Genomic DNA, 27,740 nt, shown 5'->3' with positions numbered 1-27,740 from the left:
TTATCTGCGGAGTGGAGAGGTAAACTCTTCTATATTTCTATTATCTGCTGAGTGGAGAGGTAAACTCTTCTATATTTCTATTATCTGCTGAGTGGAGAGGTAAACTCTTCTATATTTCTATTATCTGTTGAGTGGAGAGGTAAACTCTTCTATATTTCTATTATCTGCTGAGTGGAGAGGTAAACTCTTCTATATTTCTATTATCTGCTGAGTGGAGAGATAAACTCTTCTATATTTCTATTATCTGCTGAGTGGAGAGGTAAACTCTTCTATATTTCTATTATCTGCTGAGTGGAGAGGTAAACTCTTCTTTATTTCTATTATCTGCTGAGTGGAGAGGTAAACTCTTCTATATTTCTATTATCTGCTGAGTGGAGAGGTAAACTCTTCTATATTTCTATTATCTGCTGAGTGGAGAGGTAAACTCTTCTATATTTCTATTATCTGCTGAGTGGAGAGGTAAACTCTTCTATATTTCTATTATTTGCTGAGTGGAGAGGTAAACTCTTCTATATTTCTATCATTGTCTGCTGAGTGGAGAGGTAAACTCTTCTATATTTCTATTATCTGCTGAGTGGAGAGGTAAACTCTTCTATATTTCTATCATTGTCTGCTGAGTGGAGAGGTAAACTCTTCTATATTTCTATTATCTGCTGAGTGGAGAGGTAAACTCTTCTATTTTTCTATCATTATCTGCTGAGTGGAGAGGTAAACTCTTTTATATTTCTATTATCTGCTGAGTGGAGAGGTAAACTCTTCTATATTTCCATTATCTGCTGAGCGGAGAGGTAAACTCTTCTGTATTTCTATTATCTGCTGAGTGGAGATGTAAACTCTTCTATATTTCTGTTATCTGCTGAGTGGAGAGGTAATCTCTTCTATATTTCTATTATCTGCTGAGTGGAGAGGTAAACTCTTCTATATTTCTATTATCTGCTGAGTGGAGAGGTAAACTCTTCTGTATTTCTATTATCTGCTGAGTGGAGAGGTAAACTCTTCTATATTTCTATCATTATCGGCTGAGTGGAGAGGTAAACTCTTCTATATTTCTATCATTATCTGCTGAGTGGAGAGGTAAACTCTTCTATATTTTTATTATCTGCTGAGTGGAGAGGTAAACTCTTCTATATTTCTATTATCTGCTGAGTGGAGATGTAAACTCTTCTATATTTCTATTATCTGCTGAGTGGAGAGGTAAACTCTTATTTATTTCTATTATCTGCTGAGTGGAGAGGTAAACTCTTCCATATTTCTATTTTCTGCCGAGTGGAGAGATAAACTCTTCTATATTTCTATCATTATCTGCTGAGCGGAGAGGTAAACTCTTCTATATGTTTATCATTATCTGCGGAGTGGAGAGGTAAACTCTTCTATATTTCTATTATCTGCTGAGTGGAGAGGTAAACTCTTCTATATTTCTATTATCTGCTGAGTGGAGAGGTAAACTCTTCTATATTTCTATTATCTGTTGAGTGGAGAGGTAAACTCTTCTATATTTCTATTATCTGCTGAGTGGAGAGGTAAACTCTTCTATATTTCTATTATCTGCTGAGTGGAGAGATAAACTCTTCTATATTTCTATTATCTGCTGAGTGGAGAGGTAAACTCTTCTATATTTCTATTATCTGCTGAGTGGAGAGGTAAACTCTTCTTTATTTCTATTATCTGCTGAGTGGAGAGGTAAACTCTTCTATATTTCTATTATCTGCTGAGTGGAGAGGTAAACTCTTCTATATTTCTATTATCTGCTGAGTGGAGAGGTAAACTCTTCTATATTTCTATTATCTGCTGAGTGGAGAGGTAAACTCTTCTATATTTCTATTATTTGCTGAGTGGAGAGGTAAACTCTTCTATATTTCTATCATTGTCTGCTGAGTGGAGAGGTAAACTCTTCTATATTTCTATTATCTGCTGAGTGGAGAGGTAAACTCTTCTATATTTCTATCATTGTCTGCTGAGTGGAGAGGTAAACTCTTCTATATTTCTATTATCTGCTGAGTGGAGAGGTAAACTCTTCTATTTTTCTATCATTATCTGCTGAGTGGAGAGGTAAACTCTTTTATATTTCTATTATCTGCTGAGTGGAGAGGTAAACTCTTCTATATTTCCATTATCTGCTGAGCGGAGAGGTAAACTCTTCTGTATTTCTATTATCTGCTGAGTGGAGATGTAAACTCTTCTATATTTCTGTTATCTGCTGAGTGGAGAGGTAATCTCTTCTATATTTCTATTATCTGCTGAGTGGAGAGGTAAACTCTTCTATATTTCTATTATCTGCTGAGTGGAGAGGTAAACTCTTCTGTATTTCTATTATCTGCTGAGTGGAGAGGTAAACTCTTCTATATTTCTATCATTATCGGCTGAGTGGAGAGGTAAACTCTTCTATATTTCTATCATTATCTGCTGAGTGGAGAGGTAAACTCTTCTATATTTTTATTATCTGCTGAGTGGAGAGGTAAACTCTTCTATATTTCTATTATCTGCTGAGCTGAGAGGTAAGCTCTTCAATATTTCTATCATTATCTGCTGAGTGGAGAGGTAAACTCTTCTATATTTCTATCATTATCTGCTGAGTGGAGAGGTAAACTCTTCTATATTTCTATCATTATCTGCTGAGCGGAGAGGTAAACTCTTCTATATTTCTATTATCTGCTGAGTGGAGAGGTAAACTCTTCTATATTTCTATTATCTGCTGAGTGGAGAGGTAAACTCTTCTATATTTCTATTATTATCTGCTGAGCGGAGAGATAAACTCTTCTATATTTCTATTATCTGCTGAGTGGAGAGGTAAACTCTTCTATATTTCTATTATCTGCTGAGTGGAGAGGTAAACTCTTCTATATTTCTATTATCTGCTGAGTGGAGAGGTAAACTCTTCTATATTTCTATTATCTGCTGAGTGGAGAGGTAAACTCTTCTATATTTCTATTATCTGCTGAGTGGAGAGGTAAACTCTTCTATATTTCTATTATCTGCTGAGTGGAGAGGTAAACTCTTCTATATTTCTATTATTATCTGCTGAGCGGAGAGGTAAACTCTTCTATATTTCTATTATTATCTGCTGAGTGGAGAGGTAAACTCTTCTATATTTCTATTATTATCTGCTGAGTGGAGAGGTAAACTCTTCTATATTTCTATTATCTGCTGAGTGGAGAGGTAAACTCTTCTATATTTCTATTATCTGCTGAGCGGAGAGATAAACTCTTCTATATTTCTATTATCTGCTGAGTGGAGAGGTAAACTCTTTTATATTTCTATCATTATCTGCTGAGTGAAGAGGTAAACTCTTCTATATTTCTATTATTATCTGCTGAGTGGAGAGGTAAACTCTTCTATATTTCTATTATCTGCTGAGTGGAGAGGTAAACTCTTCTATATATCTATCATTATCTGCTGAGTGGAGAGGTAAACTCTTCTATATTTCTATTATTATCTGCTGAGTGGAGAGGTAAACTCTTCTATATTTCTATTATCTGCTGAGTGGAGAGGTAAACTCTTCTATATTTCTATTATCTGCTGAGTGGAGAGGTAAACTCTTCTATATTTCTATTATCTACTGAGTGGAGATGTAAACTCTTCTATATTTCTATTATCTGCTGAGTGGAGAGGTAAACTCAGTATATTCCATCATGTTGATAAAGTTGCCTGTTTTGTTATTTGCATTATACTATTAGAAGATGGATTACAGAAATATCTTACTAGAGGAGTACCAAACTTGAAGATCGATTGGACACAGGAAGTGGCTTCTTATTTGGGGTCTCTTCTTGAAGATAAAAGACGGTTGCCTTCAAGTCTCTGGGATAAGTGTGAAATGCTCCACCATAGAGACGTCTAATAATGACAGTCATATGAACTTGCTCAGGATGAACCAGCTTCTGTTTCAGAAGCTCTTAGGTGATGAATTCTTACAAGTATCCATTACATCACTGAACCTTCAGCCAGGACAGAGTCGTCGTCGGCGCTCTTAGTGCCCGATCCAGGTCATGTGCTATTCACATTCTGATTTTGGATTCTTCGCTTTATTCAGAGCTCTCTCACCATCCGAGAGGCTTTGTTAATCCTGGGCAATTGTTGTCATCCTGCATTCCCGCAGCTACGTGGTGTTCATGCCATTTCTGGCCTTCTTCTTCAAGAAGACCTCATTCACACTTTGGTTAATACGGGGCTCTTGTAATATGTCTACCCATAGCTAAATCCTGGTGATCGGCCGCTCATCTTTGCATCTTATCAAGGTCTGGAAGGTGACAAACTTCAATTGTCCAGAGGTCAGGTGCTATTTGTGAAGCCTATAGAGCGGTCAAAGAAGCTTCTTCTCGAGGCTCTTTACATATGAGAAGCTGCTGTTCTTGGTCTGATCATCTGTAGAAGAGATTCCAAATCAGCAAAATGGTGAAATCTTCACAGCTAATGTCAGCGTTTATCTCTTGGCAGAGTGGCGTTGTTCTGCCCTAATTCCCTTTCCATCTGGCATGTCTCATGTGTTGACAGAATGTAAAGGTAGATTTAGACCTCCTGATGATTTGATTTTCGTCCAGCCACCATGACCGCTGCGTTATTTTCCTCCTGTTTGTTTCTTATGCCTGACGTCCATTATGTTTATTTTGACCCCACATACTCCGATTGTCGAGCATTTTGTCTTCTTTGTCTGATATCCGGCATAGCCTCCTGTCTGGGTCCTTACTGCCCCACGTGCCCTCCTGCCTGCTGGGTACGAGTGTCCACTGTCATCTGCAGCTTTGTGGATCCACCTCATCAGATGGCACTGAGAATTATAGAGTGGACAATCCCATGTGCTGCTGGTGGACTCATCACCACCGAATAACCAAAGGAACAACTCAAAGAGAAGCTGTCATCAGGATGTTACACCCACAACCAATGGCATGAAGGTCAACGTCTATAACGCTGAGGGAATCCTCACCTTCTTGTAGAAATCTGTTTTGCCAGAATCCATAGTGGAAATGACATGCTAATGAGCTGTACTACTGGCTCCCCGTCTGCTGCCTGCATCATGTCTGATTGACAGCTCAGGGATGACCTACAGCAAGGAGGAAGGCAGCAGCCGTGGAGAAGGGAAGGGGCCAGAGAGCTGTCAGAGCCCGCCCACTGCATGTGCATCTCATTAGCATATCATTTGATTTATGGAGTTTGCTAAAAAAGAAATGAATCATCAGTAAAGCTCCTTTATATAAATGCCATTAGTCGGGATATACAATGCTGATGGCAGGTTCTCTCCTCCATGGTCTGTCCATACAGGATTACACAATGGTGAGGAAGACGGCGAACGACTGTGTGACCCCCATCATCCATCTCCATGAGCCTGGAGGACGGAGCAGGAAGACCACCGCAACACATCCCCCGCACTCCCCAAACCATGAGGAGAAGATCCTAGAGCTCACCAACAAGATCACTGAGCTGCTGACCGGAGAGGTGACTGCTGGGAGATTATACACTGGAGGATTCTGGGTGATGAGCGGAGACTGCTGGTAGATTATACAGGATACACTGGAGGATTCTGGGTGATAAGAGGAGAGGAGACTACTGGGAGATTATACAGTATACACTGGAGGATTCTGGGTGATGAGAAAAGAGGTGACTGCTGGGATATTATACAGTATACACTGGAGGATTCTGGGTGATGAGAGGAGACTGCTGGGAGATTATACAGTATACACTGGAGGATTCTGGGTGATGAGCGGAGAGGAGACTGCTGGGAGATTATACAGTATACACTGGAGGATTCTGGGTGATGAGTGGAGAGGAGACTACTGGGAGATTATACAGTATACACTGGAGGATTCTGGGTGATGAGAAAAGAGGTGACTGCTGGGATATTATACAGTATACACTGGAGGATTCTGGGTGATGAGAGGAGACTGCTGGGAGATTATACAGTATACACTGGAGGATTCTGGATGATGAGCGGAGAGGAGACTGCTGGGAGATTATACAGTATACACTGGAGGATTCTGGGTGATGAGAGGAGACTGCTGGGAGATTATACAGGATACACTGGAGGATTCTGGGTGATGAGCGGAAAGGAGACTTCTGCGAGATTATACAGGATACACTGGAGGATTCTGGGTGATGAGCGGAGAGGAGACTGCTGGGAGATTATACAGTATACACTGGAGGATTCTGGGTGATGAGAGGAGACTACTGGGAGATTATACAGTATACGCTGGAGGATTCTGGGTGATGAGGGGAGACTGCTGGGAGATTATACAGGATACACTGGAGGATTCTGGGAGATGAGAGGAGACTGCTGGGAGATTATACAGTATACACTGGAGGATTCTGGGTGATGAGAGGAGAGGAGAATGCTGGGAGATTATACAGTATACACTGGAGGATTCTGGGTGATGAGAGGAGACTGCTGGGAGATTATACAGTATACACTGGAGGATTCTGGGTGATAAGCGGAGAGGAGACTGCTGGGAGATTATACAGTATACACTGGAGGATTCTGGGTGATGAGCGGAGAGGAGACTGCTGGGAGAGATTATACAGCATACACTGGAGGATTCTGGGTGATGAGCGGAGCGGAGACTGCTGGGAGATTATACAGGATACACTGGAGGATTCTGGGTTATGAGTATAGAGGAGACTGCTGGGAGATTATACAGTATACACTGGAGGATTCTGAGTGATGAGAGGAGACTGCTGGGAGATTATACAGTATACACTGGAGGATTCTGGGTTATGAGTATAGAGGAGACTGCTGGGAGATTATACAGTATACACTGGAGGATTCTGAGTGATGAGAGGAGACTGCTGGGAGATTATACAGTATACACTGGAGGATTCTGGGTGATGACCGGAGAGGAGACTGCTGGGAGATTATACAGTATATACTGGAGGATTCTGGGTTATGAGAGGAGACTGCTGGGAGATTATACAGTATACACTGGAGGATTCTGGATGATGAGCGGAAAGGAGACTACTGCGAGATTATACAGGATACACTGGAGGATTCTGGGTGATGAGAGGAGACTGCTGGGAGATTATAAAGTATACACTGGAGGATTCTGGGTGATGAGAGGAGACTGCTGGGGAATTATACAGTATACACTGGAGGATTCCAGATGATTAGCGGAGAGGAGACTGCTGTGAGAGATTATACAGTATACACTAGAGGATTATGGGTGATGAGAGGAGACTGCTGCGAGATTATTCAGTATACACTGGAGGATTCTGGGCGATGAGAGGAGACTGCTGGGAGATTATACAGTATACACTGGAGGATTCTGGGTGATGAGCGGAGACTACTGGGAGATTCTACAGTATACACTGGAGGATTCAGGGTGATGAGCGGAGAGGAGACTGCTGGGAGATTATACAGTATACACTGGAGGATCCTGGGTGATGAGATGAGAGGAGACTGCTGGGAGATTATACAGTATACACTGGAGGATCCTGGGTGATGAGATGAGAGGAGACTGCTGGGAGATTATACAGTATACAATGGAGGATTCTGGGTGATGAGATGAGAGGAGACTGCTGGGAGATTACACAGTATACACTGGAGGATTCTGGGTGATGAGAGGAGACTGCTGGGAGATTACACAGTATACACTGGAGGATTCTGGGTGATGAGAGGAGACTGCTGGGAGATTATACAGTATACACTGGATGATTCTGGGTGATGATCAGAAAGGAGACTGCTGGGAGATTATACATTATACACTGGAGGATCCTGGGTGATGAGATGAGAGGAGACTGCTGGGAGATTATACAGTATACACTGGAGGATTCTGGGTGATGAGATGAGAGGAGACTGCTGGGAGATTATACAGTATACACTGGAGGATTCTGGGTGATGAGAGGAGACTACAGGGAGATTATACTGTATACACTGGATGATTCTGGGTGATGAGAGGAGACTGCTGGGAGATTATACACTGGAGGATTCTGGGTGATGAGCAGAGAGGAGACTGCTGGGAGATTATACAGTATACACTGGAGGATTCTGGGTGATGAGATGAGAGGAGACTGCTGGGAGATTATATAGTATACACTGGAGGATTCTGGGTGATGAGCAGAAAGGAGACTGCTGGGAGATTACACAGTATACACTGGAGGATTCTGGGTGATGAGAGGAGACTGCTGGGAGATTATACAGTATACACTGGAGGATTCTGGGTGATGAGAGGAGACTGCTGGGAGATTATACAGTATACACTGGAGGATTCTGGGTGATGAGAGGAGAGGAGACTGCTGGGAGATTATACACTGGAGGATTCTGTGTGATGAGCGGAAAGGACACTGCTGGGAGATTATACAGTATACCCTGGAGGATTCTGTGTGATGAGCAGAGAGGAGACTGCTGGGAGATTGTACAGTATACCCTGGAGGATTCTGGGTGATGAGCAGAGAGGAGACTGCTGGGAGATTATACAGTATACACTGGAGGATTCTTGTTGATGAGCGGAGAGGAGAATGCTGGGAGATTACACAGTATACACTGGAGGATTCTGGGTGATGACAGGAGACTGCTGGGATATTATACAGTATACACTGGAGGATTCTGGGTGATGAGGGGAGACCGCTGGGAGATTATACAGTATACACTGGAGGATTCTGGGTGATGATCGGAGAGGAGACTGCTGGGAGATTATACAGTATACACTGGAGGATTCTGGGTGATGAGAGGAGACTGCTGGGAGATTATACAGTATACAATGGAGGATTCTGGGTGATGAGGGGAGACTGCTGGGAGATTATACAGTATACACTGGAGGATTCTGGGTAATGAGCGGAGACTGCTGGGAGATTATACAGTATACACTGGAGGATTCCGGGTGATAAGCAGAGAGAAGACTGCTGGGAGATTGCACAGTATACACTGGAGGATTTTGGGTGATGAGTGGAGAGGAGACTGCTGGGAGATTGCACAGTATACACTGGAGGATTCTGGGTAATGAGGGAAGACTGCTGGGAGATTATACAGTATACACTGGAGGATTCTGGGTGATGAGCTGAGAGAAAACTGCTGGGAGATTACACAGTATACACTGGAGGTTTCTGGGTGATGAGAGGAGAGGAGACTGCTGGGAGATTATACAGTATTCACTGGAGGATTCTGGGTGATGAGAGCAGACTGCTGGGAGATTACACAGTATACACTGGAGGATTCTGGGTGATGCCCGGAGAGGAGACTGCTGGGAGATTACACAGTATACACTGGAGGATTCTGGGTGATGCCCGGAGAGGAGACTGCTTTTTTTTTTTATCGTAATCCCGAATTCACGCACTAAACTCGAGTGCGCTCAAAAAAGTGACAAGTGCCACAAAAAAAGTGCACTAGCATGCTGGTCAACATGAAACCCTCTCTAACAGGAGAAGGATCCCCCAAACCATTCCCCGTCCCTCTGAGCCAGAAGTCCACAGCGTGGAACAGGGACAAATAGCCACCTACAGCTGAAGCCAGAGGCGACCCAATCTTATGCCCAGCACCTGCCCGAGTTCTCACCCGAGCAAGGCACTGGGAGCCAAAGATTGTGCTCACCTTCTGGAAGAGGGAAGCCAACAACGCTGTCCTCCCGAAAGAGGAGAGCTAGGGGGTTCAGGGGGAAGCAGAACCTTATGGTCACACACTCCCCCGCTTAGACCTGCCAAGAGAGGAACCTGTTAGGGAACCGCATCTCAACAAAATTGTAGTAGGACGTGACACACGTGAATAAGTGGACACACAGTGACAAAAAGATGTCTTAAATCATGTATCACCAAACTCAAGATTTTAGTTCCATCATCGTGTTTAGATATTATATTATATTTATATTATTATATATATTAATTCAAATTTGAATTAATATATATAAAGTTAAACATAACAATTCCTTTACAGTTTCAACACATTTTCCAAAAAAAGACACATCTGATGTTACTTCACCCAGTTTCCCATCTATATTATCCCCTTTTTTCCCTTTTACTTTCCTCCCAACAAAACTCCTTAACTTCCTTTTTTCGTCCTTATTCTCTAACCTCATTTTTTCCAAAAACTCACTTAAAGTCACCACCTTTTCCAACACTTCACCCTTTTCCTCTTTTACTTCTTTCTTTTCACCAGATACTTTCCTTGATCCACCATTTTCATGTACCGTTACTTTTTTCTTCAATTCCACCTTTAAACTTTCAACTTCTTTTCCCTGCTTATTCTCCTCTATAATTATCCCATCTTCTTCCTTCTTCCCTCTATCACCAGAATCTTCCTTTTGTCCTCCAAAGTTCTTTTCAAAAGTTTCTTTACTGCTTTCCATGTAAAAATACCCAGAACTTCCCTTTAAAATAATCCTCCCATTATGCAAATTTTCTTCTCCTGTTGTCCACACCAAAAAACGTCTCTTTCCGTTCCAAATACCAACTTTGTTCCTGTATAATTTCTGAAACTTTACCATCTTACATTTAGATTCCAAAAAATCCTTTATCTCCTTGATTTCCACAAACGGATTGTCCATGTAAATTATCACACTCTTCGGTTTTCCCATGAATGATGCACTTACTTCAATTTTCCCAGAATCCTCTTCATTCTAGCCTTTGAAAAAATGAATACACTTTTCCTCCAAAACTAGAGTCACATCACAAACTTTACCTTGCTTTATTTCTTGCGTACAGTAAATATCTTTCTCCAAAACTTCATATTTCCTCAAAATTTCCAGAATCCATTTTTCTTCCAAGAAAGTTTCTTCCGCCTCCCATTTCACAAAAAAACGTAAGCATCTCTTCTTTCTCCAAAACTCCATCTCAGCGATCCGTTTTCCCTTTAAATACTCCAAATGTTACCACCACAGCTATGTGTGGTGACAAGGTGATCGCCTCTCGTTGCCCAGGGACTAATCCGACCTGCCAATAGCAGCAAGGGGGTGAAGCTCCCTCCATTAAGAGAGAGCGATCCCCCAAGGCCAACAAGCCGGATACCCTGGGCACCTCCCAGCCAAAACCAAGGCAGCAACCGCTAGATCACTGCACTTGATCTTAGCCAAAAGGCAGAGAAGCGATGATGAGAGGATTCTGGGTGATGAGCGGAGAGGAGACTGCTGGGAGATTATACAGTATAGACTGAAGGATTCTGGGTGATGAGCAGAGAGGAGACTGCTGGGACATTATACATTGGAGGATTCTGTGTGATGAGCGGAGAGAAGACTGCTGGGAGATTACACAGTATACACTGGAGGATTCTGGGTGATGCCCGGAGAGGAGACTGCTGGGAGATTATACACTGGAGGATTCTGGGTGATGAGAGGAGAGGAGACTGCTGGGAGATTATACGCTGGAGGATTCTGGGTGATGAGCGGAGAGGAGACTGCTGGGAGATTATACAGTATACACTGGAGGATTCTGGGTGATGCCCGGAGAGGAGACTGCTTTTTTTTTTTATCGAAAGACCGAATTTGTGTACTAAACTCGAGTGCACTCAAAAAAGTAACAAGTGCCACAAAAAAAGTGCACTAGCATGCTGGTCAACATGAAACCCTCTACAACAGGAGAAGGGTCCCCCAAACCATACCCCGTCCCTCCGAACCAGAAGGCCACAGCGTGGAACAGGGACAAATAGCCACCTACAGCCGAAGCCATAGGCGACTCAATCTTACCCCCAGCACCTACCCGAGTTCTCACCCGAGCAAGGCACTGGGAGCCAAAGACTGTGCTCCCTTCCTGGAAGAGGGAAGCCAACAACGCTCTCCTCCCGAAAGAGGAGAGTCAGGGGTGGAGCGGAACCTTATGGCCACACACTCCCCCCCTAGACCTGCCTAGAGACGAACCCGTTAGAGAATCGCATCCCGACAAAATCCTAGTAGGACATGACACACGTGAATAAGTGGACACACAGTGACAAAAAAATTAAATAAATAGTGAAGGTTTCACAGTATAATACTGCCAGGACCTTCGACCGGGAATTGAAAAATTCCCCATCCTAAGGCCAGAAGGCCCAGAATAAGGGTGTGTGCGAAGAAAGAAAATTTGAAGTGCTTGTGCAAATGTGCCAGAAACTCAAGTGAGGTTCCCAATCCCAGTGAGTTAGGGCACCCCAGGGTCACCACTCCTGGGGCATTTCACACTTCAGGCTTTCAATCCCCCTGGCCCAATGGCTTCAATCCGGGGGGCCATGCTTTCCACCAGATGACTATATAAGCCCTTGGCATACTAACAAGCGCCCAAACCCCAGTGTGCATAATGTACCAATCTACTAGGGCTGCCGATGGCCAAAGCTGCCTTTTCGAAAGATACTACACTTGATCTTAGCCAAAAGGCCGAGAAGCGATGATGAGAGGATTCTGGGTGATGAGAGGAGAGGAGACTGCTGGGAGATTATACAATATAGACTGAAGGATTCTGGGTGATGAGAGGAGAGGTGATCACTGGGAGATTATACAGTATACACTGAAGGATTCTGGGTGATGAGAGAAGAGGAGACTGCTGGGAGATTATACAGTATATACTGGAGGATTCTGGGTGATGAGAGGAGAGGTGATCGCTGGGAGATTATACAGTATACACTGGAGGATTCTGGGTGATGAGGGGTGACTGCTGGGAGATTATACAATATACACTGGAGGATTCTGGGTGATGAGCAGAGAGGAGACTGCTGGGAGATTATACAGTATACACTGGAGGATTCTGGGTGATGAGAGGAGACTGCTGGGATATTATACACTGGAGGATTCTGGATGATGAGCGGAGAGGAGACTGCTGGGACATTATATACTGGAGGATTCTGTGTGATGAGCGAAGAGAAGACTGTTGGGAGATTATGAAAGGGTGGTTATCCAGCAACTCGTGAAAGTGACTTAAAAAATAGCCTTTATTTTGAAAAAATTAAAACCATGAGACCATGGTGCAAATAAAAGCGTTCGGAGCCTGACGCGTTTCGGATACATAGATCCTTATTCATAGCATAATACAATGTTGAAATGGAAAAACTTTTAAGGCATATGGAGAAAGTGCCTCCCATACAGTCGAGAGCTCCCATCATGAATGATTTTCAGTTAATGGTAGAAAATGATTTAAAACAAATCTATTCTAAAAAAACAGATAAGGATAATCTAACAAGGGGGGAAAGAAGAGCTTTAAATAACATCAAAAATAATCCCAATATTATAGTGAAGAATTCTGACAAAGGGTGGTCAGTGGTAGTATTGGACAAAGAATTTGAATGATGAACAGTCATCCCGTAAAATAAGTCATGACCCCACACAGATTATAGGAGAAAAATTGGATAAGATCTTACAAGAAGGGGTGGATCTGGGTATCCCGAGTTTAAAGCAAAAGGATTATTTACAACCTAGTAATCCAAGAATACCGATTTTTCATGCTTTACCAAAAACGCACAAGGAGCAGTTTCCACCCCCTGTAAGACCTATAGTGTCAGGTATAGGTTGACTGCTGGAGAGATTGGGTTCATGGTTGGATGATAGGTTACAACCATTGGTAGTGATATCACCCAGCTATTTGAGGGACAGTAAGCACGTTCTAACCATCATGAATGATGTGACATGGAGTAAGAATCTAACATGGATGACCTGTGATGTCAGAGCTTTATATTCCTGCATTCCGCACAGTTCGGCCATTCAAGCATTAACAGAACAACTAAATGCGAATTCTAATTACTCTGATGAGATGAAGGATACATTCTTGATGTTACTCTTTTCTTGCTTCAAAATAATTACTTCAAGTTTTCCCATCAGTTTTCTGTACAGTGCCAGGGATGTTCCATGGGGGCCACATTCTCCCCATCCCTGGCAAATCTGTACATGAACTGGTGGGAATCTAAATCCATTGATGCTGTTTCTAACCCTTATTCAGACTACCCGCGGTATTACATGCGCTTCATAGATGATATTTTAATTGTTTGCAGCGGACAGGAGAGAGACATTCTCGGGTGTGAAAATTATTTAAACACTAATGAATTGAATTTATCCTTTACTATTGAAGCAAGAGAGGAAGAAATGTCCTTTTTAGATTTGAAACTAAAGGGTGATATTAATAACCATAGGATGTACAATGTCCATTTTAGGACATGATCAGATATCAAAATCAAACATCAGAATGATGTCAGTTTGAGGCTAAATACCCTGTCTGAGAACTGATTCTGACGAGTGATTCTGACGAGTGATTCTGACGAGTGATTCTGACGAATGATTTTGACGAGTGATTCTGACGAATGATTCTAACGAATGATTTTGACAAGTGATTCTGATGAATGATTCTGACTAATGATTTTGACAAGTGATTCTGATGAATGATTCTGGCGAGTCATTTTGATTAGTGATTCTGACGAGTGATTTTGACGAGTGATTCTGACGAGTGATTCTGACGAGTGATGCTGACGAATGATTTTGCCGAGTGATTCTGACGAATGATTCTGACGAGCGATTCTGACGAGCGATTCTGACGAGCGATTCTGACGAGCGATTCTGACAAGCGATTCTGACGAGCGATTCTGACGAACGATTCTGACGAGTGATTCTGACGAGTGATTCTGGCGAGTGATTATGACGAGTGATTCTGACGAGTGACTTTTACAACTGTAATAATAATAAAAAAAAAGTAACGATTCCCTGATAGGACTTGAACCCATACTGCACCCATACTGCTCAGGAACCAGTACCAGGCTCTCACACAGGAGAACCATGAAGAAATACAGCAAAATAAGACTTTGCCAGCAATGAATAACCTTGTAAGCCCTCAGAATCCTCCTGGATGGAGAAAGAAGAATGTTGTGAAGAAAAAACGGAGAGTGGTGGTCATGGGGGATTCCCTGTTAAGAGGAACAGAGGCCGCTATCTGCAGACCAGACATAACCTCAAGAGAAATGTGCTGTCTTCCAGGAGCAAAAATTAAAGATGTGTCTGACAGGATATCAAGACTCTTCAGACCTACAGATCACTACCCATTCCTGCTAATACATGTGGGGACAAATGACACCGCAAGAAAGGACCTGGAAACCATCTGCAGTGACTTTGAAGACTTAGGCAAGAAAGTGAAAGAATTGGGAGCGCAGGTGGTCTTCTCATCCATCCTCCCAGTGGATGGCCATGGAACAATGAGGTGGAATAAGATTCTACAGGTGAACAACTGGCTACGTCGATGGTGCCGTCAACAAGGATTTGGATTTCTGGATCACGGAATGAATTACCTATACGATGGACTACTTGCTAGAGATGGGGTGCACCTTACGAAGACTGGAAAACATGTATTTGGAATTCGCCTTGCTACACTCATCAGAAGAGCTTTAAACTAGAACAATGTGGGAAGGGAAGCAAAAGGCCAGAAAAAGCCATACAGCTGACAAATACTATTGAGATCTCTGCTACTGGAAGTGGAAAGGAAGAACAAAGACAAAACAATTTAAATAATAAAAATATGGGAGGAAGAGAAACCAATCACAAACTAAAATGTTTTTATACAAATGCACAAAGCATGGGCAACAAACAAGGAGAATTGGAACTACTAATGCAGGAAAAGGAATATGATGTCATTGGAATCACTGAAACTTGGTGGGACGATACACATGATTGGAATAAAAGGCTAAAAGGATACAACTTATTTGCAAGAAACAGACTTGATAAACGAGGAGGAGGTGTTGCATTGTATGTTAGAAAAGCGTATATCTGCACAGAGATTGAAGCTTCAGAGACTGGGAGTTCTGTGGGAACTGTTTGGGTAAGAATACAAGGAGAGAACAACGGAAAGGACACCATTGTAGGCATTTACTACAGGCCACCTGGGCAAGCTGAAGATATGGATGAACTCTTTATGTATCAAATGACCAAGTTCTCCAAAAAATATGACGTAGTGGTCATGGGAGATTTCAACTATCCAGACATTTGTTGGGAATCTCTCTCAAGTAAAACTAACAGGTCAAGCAAATTCTTATCCTCTCTTGCTGACAACTTTATCTTCCAAAAGGTAGGGGAGAAAACAAGGGGATCTGCTACTTTGGATCTAATCCTTATAAACAGGGAGGAAATGGTTGAGGAGGTAAAGGTGGCTGGGACCCTAGGAGGCAGCGATCATGCTATTATAGAATTTTGGATAACTAGAGGAGGAAGACATGTGAAGACTCAAACTTCAAGGTTAGATTTTAGAAAGGCAGATTTTAAGAGACTCAGAAAGAGAATAGGAGGGATCCAATGGCTGGATGTCCTTAAGGACAAAAATGTCCAGGAAGGATGGGAAATTTTTAAAAATGAGATTCTCAAAGCACAATCATTAACAATCCCGAAAAGTAGGAAGAATGGGAAGCATTTAAGGAAACCAGGATGGATGAACACAGAACTTAAACACATGCTAAAAAGAAAGAAAGAAATGTTTATTAAATGGAAAGAGGGAGGCATATCTAAAGAAGATTATAATGCAGTCTGCAGATCCTGCAGGGCACGTATCAGGTTAGCTAAAGCTGACAATGAATTAAGGCTTGCAAGAGATGTCAAAAGCAATAAAAAAGGATTTTGGGGGTATGTCAAAAGTAAAAGAAAAGTCAAAGATGCTATAGGATTTTTACAGGATGAAAATGGAGAAATGGTAAGAGAGGATGTTGAGAAGGCCGAACTTTTTAATTCCTATTTTGCATCTGTTTTCTCTCAGAAAGAAAATGTAACATCAACTGATCTTCACTGTCCTTTTAAAGGAATAGAGGAATCCAAGTTATCTGTAAACAGAAAGATTGTGAGGGAATATTTAGCCAACATAAATGAGTTCAAGTCACCAGGTCCAGATGAATTACACCCCAGAGTACTGAAGGAGATCGTAGAAGAAATTTTAGAACCACTCTCCATAATCTTTGAAAATTCTTGGAGAACAGGAGAAGTCCCAGAAGACTGGAGAAGAGCAAATGTTGTTCCTATCTTCAAAAAGGGGAAGAAGGTGGACCCAGGGAACTATAGGCCGGTGAGTCTGACTTCTATACCAGGAAAGATCTTTGAACAAATTATTAAACAACATGTATGTAAGTACATGGATAAGAATGAAGTGATTAACCAGAGTCAGCATGGGTTTGTAACTAACAAGTCATGTCAGACTAACTTAATTTCCTTCTATGACAGAATCACTGACTGGGTGGATCAGGGAAATGCTGTAGATATAGTATATCTTGACTTCAGCAAAGCATTTGACAAAGTATCTCACACCATCCTTATTGAAAAAATGACCAAGTATGCAATGGACCAGGCAACTGTTAGGTGGATTCATAACTGGCTTAGTGATCGGACTCAAAGGGTGGTTGTAAATGGCTTCACATCCAGCTGGATGAATGTCTCAAGTGGGGTACCACAGGGCTCCGTCCTGGGACCTGTATTGTTCAACATCTTTATCAATGATTTAGATGAAGGAATTGAGGGTAAACTGATTAAATTTGCTGATGATACAAAGCTAGGAAGGATAGCTAATACTAGAGAAGAGAGAGAGAGGATTCAAAAAGACCTAAATAAACTGGAGCAGTGGGCAGCAACCAACAGAATGGTTTTTAACAGGGAAAAATGCAAAGTACTACATCTGGGCAATAAAAATGAAAAAAGCATATACAGAATGGGAGGAATAGAGCTAAGCAACAGTACATGTGAAAGAGACTTAGGTATACTAATAGATCATAGACTGAACATGAGTCAACAGTGTGATGCAGCAGCAAAAAAGGCAAATACAATTCTGGGATGTATTAACAGAAGCATACAGTCTAGATCACGTGAAGTCATTATCGGTCTTTACTCCTCTTTGGTCAGACCTCATCTGGAATACTGTGTACAGTTTTGGGCACCACATTTTAAAAAAGACATAGACAAACTGGAGCAAGTTCAGAGAAGAGCGACCAGAATGGTGACTGGTCTGCAAACCATGTCCTATGAGGAACGGTTGCAGGATTTGGGAATGTTTAGCTTGCAAAAAAGAAGACTGAGAGGAGACTTAATAGCTGTCTACAAATATGTCAAGGGCTGTCACATTGTAGAAGGATCATCTTTATTCTCATTTGCACAAGGAAAGACTAGAAGCAATGGAATGAAACTAAATGGGAGGAGACACAGATTAGATATTAGAAAAAACTTTTTGACAGTTAGGGTGATTAATGAGTGGAACAGGCTGCCACGAGAGGTGGTGAGTTCCCCTTCAATGGACGTCTTCAAACAGAGGCTGGACAGACATCTGTCTGAGATGATCTAGTGAATCCTGCTTTGAGCAGGGGGTTGGACCAGATGACCCAGGAGGTCCCTTCCAACTCTACCATTCTATGATTCTATGATTCTATGATTCTGTGTCCCAAAGCCAGTGCACTAACTACTAAGCTATTAACTTACCTGTAAAAATCTTGGAGTTCTATTTGGTTATATGATTTTCAGTGCAAACTTGTCTAAAGCTCATTGGGACGTATGCACAGACGGCAAGCAAGCCAAATTCAAATGATGCTTGATTCTGATGTGTGAGTCTGATGAGTGACTTTCTTCAAACATCAGAATCACAATGACTTTTAGTCACCCTGAGTATTTTCATGGTTGATCTCATAAGACAAGAAAAGCTACTAGTTGCTATCACTTGACTGGATAGCACAATGGTAAGCCATCAGCCTCTGAAACTACAGTGTTAGAGTTCAAATCCTGATAGGATGAAGAATGTTTTTTTTTTTTAATTATGACTGTTTAGCACACAAACTACAGGGGTGTTTTACTTTTAATATCTGACACTCTGATTGTCATACTGATGTGTTAAGAGTTGCAGACATGCTATTTGCATGGTAAATTACATAGCCAAAGTAAATTGGGAGTTTGCAGCCAGTACTTGGGTGGATGGAAATAATAATTTACAATAAAGACATTTTATCATTAGACCCCTTTAAGAAATTATGCAAATATAAAGTCACTTGGAAATAGATATGTAGTAAATTATTGCCTCCCAATTTACTTTGGCTATGTAATTTACCATGCAAATAGACAACATGTCTGAAACTCTTAACACATCATGATGACAATCAGAGTGGCAGATATTAAAAGTAAAACACCCCTGTAGTTTTTGCGCTACATAGTCATAATTAAAAAAAATAAAATAAAATAATAATCTTATTTCTAACAAGACTTGAGCTCTAACACTGTAGTTTCAGAGGCTGACGCCTTACTATTGCACTATCCAGTCAAATGATAGCAGCTGGCAGCTTTTCTTGTCTTATGAGATCAACCATGAAAATACTCAGGGTGCCTAAAAGTCATTATGATTCTGATTCTGATGTTTGAAGAAAGTCACTCATCAGACTCACATATCAAAATCAAACATCATTTGAATTTGGCTTGCTTGCAGTCTGTGCATAAGTCCCAATGAGTTTTAGACAAGTTTGCACTGAACATCATATAACCAAAAAGAACTCAAAGGTTTTTACAACTAAGTTAATAGCTTAGTGGTTAGTTCACTGGGTTTGGGACACAGAGTTTTGGATTCAAGTCCCATCAGCGAACAGTTACTTTCTTTTTATTATTATTATTACAGTTGTAAAAGTCACTGGTCAAAATAATTTGTCAAAATCACTCGTCAGAATCAGTTCTCAGACAGGGTATTTAGCCTCAAACTGGCATCATTCTGATGTTTGATTTTGATATCTGATCATGTCCTAAAATGGACACTGTAAGGGTGGAATGCAACCTTTTTCGTAAAAAAATAGCTGGTAATTCTATATTGCACGCCTCGAGCCAGCACCCTAAGCATGTTATTAGCAACATACCCACAGGAGAGTTCATAAGGGCACGCAGGTGTTGTACTGATGCCGCCAAATATGAACAGGAATGTCAAATCACTGAAGAGAGGCTAATAAATCGAGGGTATGATACTAAAAGCATAGAAACATCAAAAGATAAAGCTAATGGTAAGATCAGGGATCAATATTTAACACAGAGTTCCAAAAATGCAAATAGAATAAATAAATTCTCGAAAAAAGTGATATTCTCAACCACATATAACAAAAATTATTATAATGTTATTGGTGTTGTACGGAAATACTTGCCGTTGCTTTATACCGATAGTACTCTAAAGGAAATTTTGAAAAATGGATGCAAATTTGTTCCAAAGAGGTCACGCACTGTGGGGAACATTATTTCTCCTAGTGAATTTAGAAATAACGAACATAGAAAGAGGGGGAATTCTTGGTTGTCCACAAAAGGCTAATTTAGGTGTGGACAAAGGCAATGTGGCTTGTGTCCGTATATGATCAATAACAACAAATAGGTAATTAATAATGAGGGACAGACATACCATCTAGTGACATTTATGAACTGCGGCAGTAATCATTGTGTATGTGATTCTCTGTACACAGTGTAATAAACAGTATGTCGGGTCCACAAGCCGCACTGTGAGAAAACGTTTGTCAGAACACATATACGATGTCCTGAATCCCACCACCCGTAGTTTATCAGAACACATATACGATGTCCTGAATCCCACCACCCGCAGTTTATCAGAACACATATACGATGTCCTGAATCCCACCACCCGCAGTTTATCAGAACACATATACGATGTCCTGAATCCCACCACCCGCAGTTTATCAGAACACATATACGATGTCCTGAATCCCACCACCCGCAGTTTATCAGAACACATATACGATGTCCTGAATCCCACCACCCGTAGTTTATCAGGACACATATACGATGTCCTGAATCCCACGACCCGCAGTTTATCAGAACACATATACGATGTCCTGAATCCCACCACCCGTAGTTTATCAGAACACATATACGATGTCCTGAATCCCACCACCCGTAGTTTATCAGAACACATATACGATGTCCTGAATCCCACCACCCGTAGTTTATCAGAACACATATACGATGTCCTGGAACCCACCACCCGTACATCCCACCACCCGCAGTTTATCAGAACACATATACGATGTCCTGAATCCCACCACCCGTAGTTTATCAGAACACATATACGATGTCCTGAATCCCACCACCCGTAGTTTATCAGAACACATATACGATGTCCTGGAACCCACCACCCGTAGATCCCACCACCCGCAGTTTATCAGAACACATACAGTACAGACCAAAAGTTTGGACACACCTTCTCATTTAAAGATTTTTCTGTATTTTCATGACTATGAAAGTTGTACATTCACACTGAAGGCATCAAAACTATGAATTAACACATGTGGAATTATATACTTAACAAAAAAGTGTGAAACAACTGAAAATATGTCTTATATTCTAGGTTCTTCAAAGTAGCCACCTTTTGCTTTGATGACTGCTTTGCACACTCTTGGCATTCTCTTGATGAGCTTCAAGAGTTAGTCACCGGAAATGGTCTTCCAACAATCTTGAAGGAGTTCCCAGAGATGTTTAGCACTTGTTGGCCCTTTTGCCTTCACTCTGCAGTCCAGCTCACCCCAAACCATCTCGATTGGGTTCAGGTCTGGTGATTGGAGGCCAGGTCATCTGGCGTAGCACCCCATCACTCTCCTACTTGGTCAAATAGCCCTTACACAGCCTGGAGGTGTGTTTTGGGTCATTGTCCTGTTGAAAAATACATGATGGTCCAACTAAACGCAAACCGGATGGAATAGCATGCCGCTGCAAGATGCTGTGGTAGCCATGCTGGTTCAGTATGCCTTCAATTTTCAATAAATCCCCAACGGTGTCACCAGCAAAGCACCCCCACACCATCACACCTCCTCCTCCTTGCTTCACGTTGGGAACCAGGCATGTAGAGTCCATCCGTTCACCTTTTCTGCGTCGCACAAAGACATGGTGGTTGGAACCAAAGATCTCAAATTTGAACTCATCAGACCAAAGCACAGATTTCCACTGGTCTAATGTCCATTCCTTGTGTTCTTTAGCCGAAACAAGTCTCTCCTGCTTGTTGCCTGTCCTTAGCAGTGGTTTCTAGCAGCTATTTTACCATGAAGGCCTGCTGCACAAAGTCTCCTCTTAACAGTTGTTGTAGAGATGTGTCTGCTGCTAGAACTCTGTGTGGCATTGACCTGGTCTCTAATCTGAGCTGCTGTTAACCTGCGATTTCTGAGGCTGGTGACTCGAATAAACTTATCCTCAGAAGCAGGGGTGATTCTTGGTCTTCCTTTCCTGGGGCAGTCCTCATGTGGGCCAGTTTCTTTCTAGCGCTTGATGGTTTTTGCAACTGCACTTGGGGACACTTTCAACGTTTGCCCAATTTTTCGGACTGACTGACCTTCATTACTTAAAGTAATGATGGCCACTCGTTTTTCTTTACTTAGCTGCTTTTTTCTTGCCATAATACAAATTCTAACAGTCTATTCAGTAGGACTATCAGCTGTGTATCCACCTGACTTCTGCACAACACAACTGATGGTCCCAACCCCATTTATAAGGCAAGAAATCCCACTTATTAAACCTGACAGGGCACACCTGTCAAGTGAAAACCATTTCCGGTGACTACCTCTTGAAGCTCATCAAGAGAATGCCAAGAGTGTGCAAAGCAGTCATCAAAGCAAAAGGTGGCTACTTTGAAGAACCTACAATATAAAACATATTTTCAGCTGTTTCACACTTTTTTTGTTAAGTATATAATTCCACATGTGTTAATTCATAGTTTTGATGCCTTCAGTGTGAATGTACAATTTTCATAGTCATGAAAATACAGAAAAATCTTTAAACCAGAAGGTGTGTCCAAACTTTTGGTCTGTACTGTATACGATGTCCTGAATCCACCACCCGTAGTTTATCAGAACACATATACGATGTCCTGAATCCACCACCCGTAGTTTATCACAACACATATATAGGATGTCCTGAATCCACCACCCGTAGTTTATCATTACACATATACGATGTCCTGAATCCCACCACCCGTAGATCCCACCACCCGCAGTTTGTCAGGAGCCTCCAGGCATTTCTTGCATGAACATGGAGGTAATATCGGCTGCTTACGTGTAAGTGCATTGGAAACTGTCCCTATATCTCATCGTGGTGGGGACAGGGTTAAATATGAGAAATGAATTCATGTATTTGTATTAATATTCCGGTTATTTCCACCTGCACTGTTTTACACCAGCTGATCTCCTGCTATATGCATTATAACTCTCTGTTTCTAGGTTGATACTATGTGACTTATATTTAGCGAGTTATATTTATGGAGTTTCTAATTGTTTGGCAACTTTCCACTTTTTTTTTTTCCCTTTTAAATAGAAACAGTCAGTTTATTTAGGGTTAAAACGGAGGTTTCTGAGACTCTGGACTCATGGGTAATTGAGCTTCTGAACAGGTGATGTCGGGGGGCGGCTGCTTTCTCCATATGCCTTAAAAGTTTTTCCATTTCAACATTGTATTATGCTATGAGTAAGGATCTACGTATCCGAAACGCGTCAGCCTCTGTACGCTTTTATTTGCACCATGGTCTCATGGTTTTAATTTTTTCAAAATAAAGGCTATTTTTTAAGTAAATTTCACGAGTTGCTGGATAACCACCTCTTTATTACTGTCCTAATGTCTCCCAGACGGGGATCTCTACAATCCAAGCACCGCACCTCATGAGAAAGTGGAGCGAGCAGGCTGACCCCGGTGAGATGAAAGATTGTTTCTACATTACTGTTGGGAGATTATACAGTATACACTGGAGGATTCTGGGTGATGAGCAGAAAGGAGACTGCTGGGAGACTATACAGTATACACTGGAGGATTCTGGGTGATGAGCGGAGAGGAGACTGCTGGGAGATTACACAGTATACACTTGAGGATTCTGGGTGATGTCGGCTCTCGTTGGTTGTCAGGTTCCTCTCCGGTGTCAGGACATCGCTCTCTATTTCTCCTTGGAGGAGTGGGATTATGTAGAAGGACACTGGGATCTGTACTCGGACGTTGTGGTGGAGGAGCACCGGGATCTGTACTCGAACGTTGCGGTGGAGGAGCACCCGGGTCTGTGCTCGGACGTTGTGGTGGAGGAGCACCGGAATCTGTACTCGGACGTTGTGGTGGAGGAGCACCAGTTTCGTACATCACCAGGTAAGCGGAGACTTGTGTATTAGACATCATTACTGTGGGCACAGGCTGCACTGGGGTGTTGTCGGACCTTCTGTCTCGCCATGTACAGGGCATACACACAGTGGTACAATGCCCGGTGATGTAGAAGATCCCGGTTTTGGGTCTTGTTCAGGTCCTACATCTGCAGTGTGTCAGGCTCGGGGGGGGGTCGCTCGTCTTTATACATGGCAGAATGTGCACTTATCTGATCACCGCCGCCTCTATCCGTTCCATGCGCACAGACTTGTAAACTTTAAAAGCAGAATAACTTGTATCTCTCTCTATGACTTGACTATTGGGTCTGTCTTCCTTTGGGACATGAAGCCTGGATCAGTGTGTGACGCCCAGCTGCGCTTGGTATCACAGATCCTGGAAGAGTGCATTGATGGATTCCTCCACAAGAGTCCCCCATAAACATTCACACATCTCCACCTTCCACCTCAGACCAGCAGAGGGAGCCCGTTAGGGATATAAATAGGGAAGGTGGAGTCAGGCAGTTCAGTTCCTCTGAAGAGTTCCTGCAGTAGAGAAGCCTGAGAGAGGTTAGTCTGCAGTGGAGCTCAGTCTAGTTTAGAGAACTCGGCTAATAGTTCAGTAGTGGAGCACGAGGCTCCTGCTAGCTAGATTCAGGGAGCTCAGTTAGAGCTTAAGGTGTGCCGGCACCATAAGATCGGTGAAGCGTGGCAAGCTGCCGTTAGTGTGTATTGCCTAGTGAGGGCCCGAGTAGGCCGAAGGCAAGTGGAAAGTTAATAAGTGGGGGCAGAGGAGCTTAATCAGCTCACCCCGAAGAATTTACCGGACACCGGGTCCGAGCTTACCGGGATCTCTACAACCCAGTAAGGCATAACCGGAATCCCTGGAGAACTACAGGTCCCAGGATCGCTAAAGTGCTGATACGTAACAGAGCCGGGAGACACATAGACCCCGCAAGCTGAGGAGCGTGTACTCCAAGAAAAGGCCCTACCACAAAGTCAGCCATCGCAGGACAGAGACAAAGTTAGGCCTAGCTCCAGGCAGGTCAGAAACTTACTACGCAGAGGCAAGAAACAGGAGGCCCTACACCCGCTCATTGGGGAGGATCCTGATATGCACCCTTCACCCTACAGTGCTCCGGGATTTGCCTGAATTTCCATCAGTAAAAGGTACTAAAGTGACTATCGTGTCGGTCCCTGTTCTTGCTCTGACCCGGCTGGGTATCGCCTGTCCTGTGTCCCCCCTTTCCGTACGCTGCCCAGAGTCCTAGCTCCACCTGTGGGGAGCTATACCATTGAGCTGCCTTATCACCGGCCTCAGTGGACTGCGCAGTGCTGGTGATTCTCACCAGAAACCACAGGTGGCGTCACGAACTTTCATAAAATTAAGAAACCCATTATCCCAGTATACAATACCCTTTTAAAGAGCGACCCCAGGGTACGGGCCCAGGAGCCGACCACCGCGACATCCACAAGGCAAAAGGCCCGGGTACCAAGTCGTCCCCATCCCCTGGGCTGGTCAAGTGGATCTCTAGTCAGGTGGCTCTCCTGTTCATCCTCCTCATTCATCAAGAAAATAGAGCTACAAAGTCATATTCCCAGTATCAGCATATAAACCCCTACACCTAAAAAATGAGCATTACGGGCAGCTCAGGCTTCAGCTTCTATGTGAGGTCATAGATGGAGAAAAGGAGACTGATTTCATGGCCGACCAGGAGTGTAAGGAAGGTCTATTAGAAGGTCACCTAGATACTACTCCCATCACCCCATGTAACAATCTCTTATCCGGCTGTTTCCTACAGATGGACTCTGTGTTAGAAATCCCCCGGAGAGATGTCCGGCTCCTCCATATTCCCAGGATTGTCCAGAGAGTCACAAGGTAGATGAAGCTGCACCTCCTCCACATCTATATGGGGGCGCGGTCAGAGATTTGGGGGCTTCTGGTGATGTCTGTTGTATTGTACTGAGCTGTTATACATGTGATATCAGGGTGGAGATCGGACCATCATTAAAGTGGAGGATGAAGAAGAGCAGATGATGGACGATCAGCCGTGTATGAGCCATGTGAAGAAGGAGAGTCAGCAGGTAGATGGGGGTGCGCTCAGAGATTTGGGGACTTCTGATGATGTGTCTGTTGTATTGTACTGAACTGTTATACATGTGATATCAGGGTGGAGATCGGACCATCATTAAAGTGGAGGATGAAGAAAAGCAGATGATTGACGATCAGCCGTGTATGAGCCATGTGAAGAAGAAGAGTCAGCAGGTAGATGGGGGTGCGCTCAGAGATTTGGGGGCTTCTGATGATGTCTCTGTTGTATTGTACTGAGCTGTTATACATGTGACATCAGGGTGGAGATCTGACCATCATTAAAGTGGCGGATGAAGAAGAGCAGGTGATGGATGATCAGCCGTGTATGAGCCATGTGAAGAAGGAGAGTCAGCAGGTAGATGGGGGTGCGCTCAGAGATTTGGGGGCTTCTGATGATGTCTCTGTTGTATTGTACTGAGCTGTTATACATGTGACATCAGGGTGGAGATCGGACCATCATTAAAGTGGCGGATGAAGAAGAGCAGGTGATGGACGATCAGCCGTGTATGAAGGATGTGAAGGAGGAGACTCCAGGAGATGATACCGCAGGTATGTAATAATGGGGTCACCGGTGTCTTCTGGTGAATCTTCACCTTACGGCTACGTGACAGTTCTGTAAATTACACCTCAGATGAGCATTAGCACATGACGAATTACAGTGTTATGTATTTACCAAAATCTAAGCCAAAATGCAGAAGCCAGGTTTGAAAAAGTAAGTAAACCCTGTGTGTGTGTACATGTGAGATGAATATATTATGAAGTAGCAGCCATGTGCTGTTAATCAAATGCCTTTGATTGTTCAGCATCAGTAAGTCTGTATGGGACATCCCTTCACAGTCTGATCTTTTGAGATGAATTTGCTAAGTTCTGAAAAATTGAAAAGAAAAAGAGCTTCTGCTCAGACTCTAAAGGTCTCAGTTAGCATGTTGTAACAAAGCTCTGTTTATAGCAAAGGGAATTTCGGAGGCGTTTCCGTGGATGATAGAAAAGACACCGCAGAAGGTTCGGTGAAAACAGAGTGTTGTTTGTGGGCATTACAGTGATTGGCTGGCCGCACAGCGTCACATCGAGTATTTAAAACCGGGCGCCGCCATCTTGGACACAGTCGCTCCGGATCAGACGGTGTAGGGAGAGTGCTGCTGAGCTAGGGAGAGATTTATACTGTGAAATAGGTAGTGTAGTGTAAAGCCTGAAAAATCAAACAAACAGTCCTTCTCAGGACTAATATCCAACCCAGATATCAGGCAGGCTGTATAGGAGACGCAGTGGTTATACCAGCAAACGCTGCATTATAGTCCTGTGTGCTGCTTCTCAAATTGATTTTTTTAATCTAAATCCTGTATTTTTTTTTTCCTCAGTCAGACTGTACAAATACACGTCTTATTAACCTTTTGGTATTTCCCCCCCCCCAAAAAAAAAATTGAGTGTGTCAGTGAGTGTTCAGACACAAATATATCTGTTTAAAAGAGTCTGGTTTCGGCCTGATAACTAGAACTGTGGTTTTCCTCTTCCACGGTTCATATCTTTGTATTATCCACTTTTTTTCCTTTTTTCCATAAAAAAAAAACAGTTTGAGTGTCTCGCTGACTGGTCAGACACAAATATATCTGTTTAAAATATTCTGGTGTAGGCCAGAGAAATAGAAGTGTGGTTTTCCTCTTCTACTGTTCTAATCTCCTTTTTATTACCCTTTTTCCAGTGATAGTGCGAGTG

General features: G+C 42.7%; 1 protein-coding gene and 1 pseudogene across 2 annotated transcripts in view; one reads left to right on the top strand and one right to left on the bottom strand.

Annotated features, from left to right (window-relative positions):
- LOC141258699 (uncharacterized) overlaps nucleotides 1-27,740 on the top strand; it is a 204,765-nt gene that overhangs the window by 127,965 nt on the left and 49,060 nt on the right. Inside the window, exons 2-8 of one of the 2 annotated variants that reach the window (XM_073673718.1) lie at nucleotides 5,254-5,427; nucleotides 23,714-23,945; nucleotides 25,738-25,814; nucleotides 25,925-26,020; nucleotides 26,106-26,201; nucleotides 26,287-26,382; nucleotides 26,468-26,576. In XM_073673718.1, coding sequence (XP_073529819.1) covers nucleotides 5,254-5,427; nucleotides 23,714-23,945; nucleotides 25,738-25,814; nucleotides 25,925-26,020; nucleotides 26,106-26,201; nucleotides 26,287-26,382; nucleotides 26,468-26,576 — 880 coding nt within the window. The remainder of the gene's footprint in view (nucleotides 1-5,253; nucleotides 5,428-23,713; nucleotides 23,946-25,737; nucleotides 25,815-25,924; nucleotides 26,021-26,105; nucleotides 26,202-26,286; nucleotides 26,383-26,467; nucleotides 26,577-27,740) is intronic. The other variant, XM_073673719.1, reaches the window with a different exon arrangement.
- LOC141260678 (U2 spliceosomal RNA) lies at nucleotides 12,082-12,260 on the bottom strand (annotated as a pseudogene).

Source organism: Phyllobates terribilis, unplaced genomic scaffold (genome assembly GCF_046119375.1).
Source record: "Phyllobates terribilis strain yellow unplaced genomic scaffold, ASM4611937v1 Scaffold_3__8_contigs__length_932513732, whole genome shotgun sequence".
NCBI lineage: Eukaryota > Metazoa > Chordata > Amphibia > Anura > Dendrobatidae > Phyllobates > Phyllobates terribilis.
The sequence above is the reverse complement of the archived record's forward strand: the minus strand, read 5'-3'. Positions and strand labels throughout refer to the sequence as shown.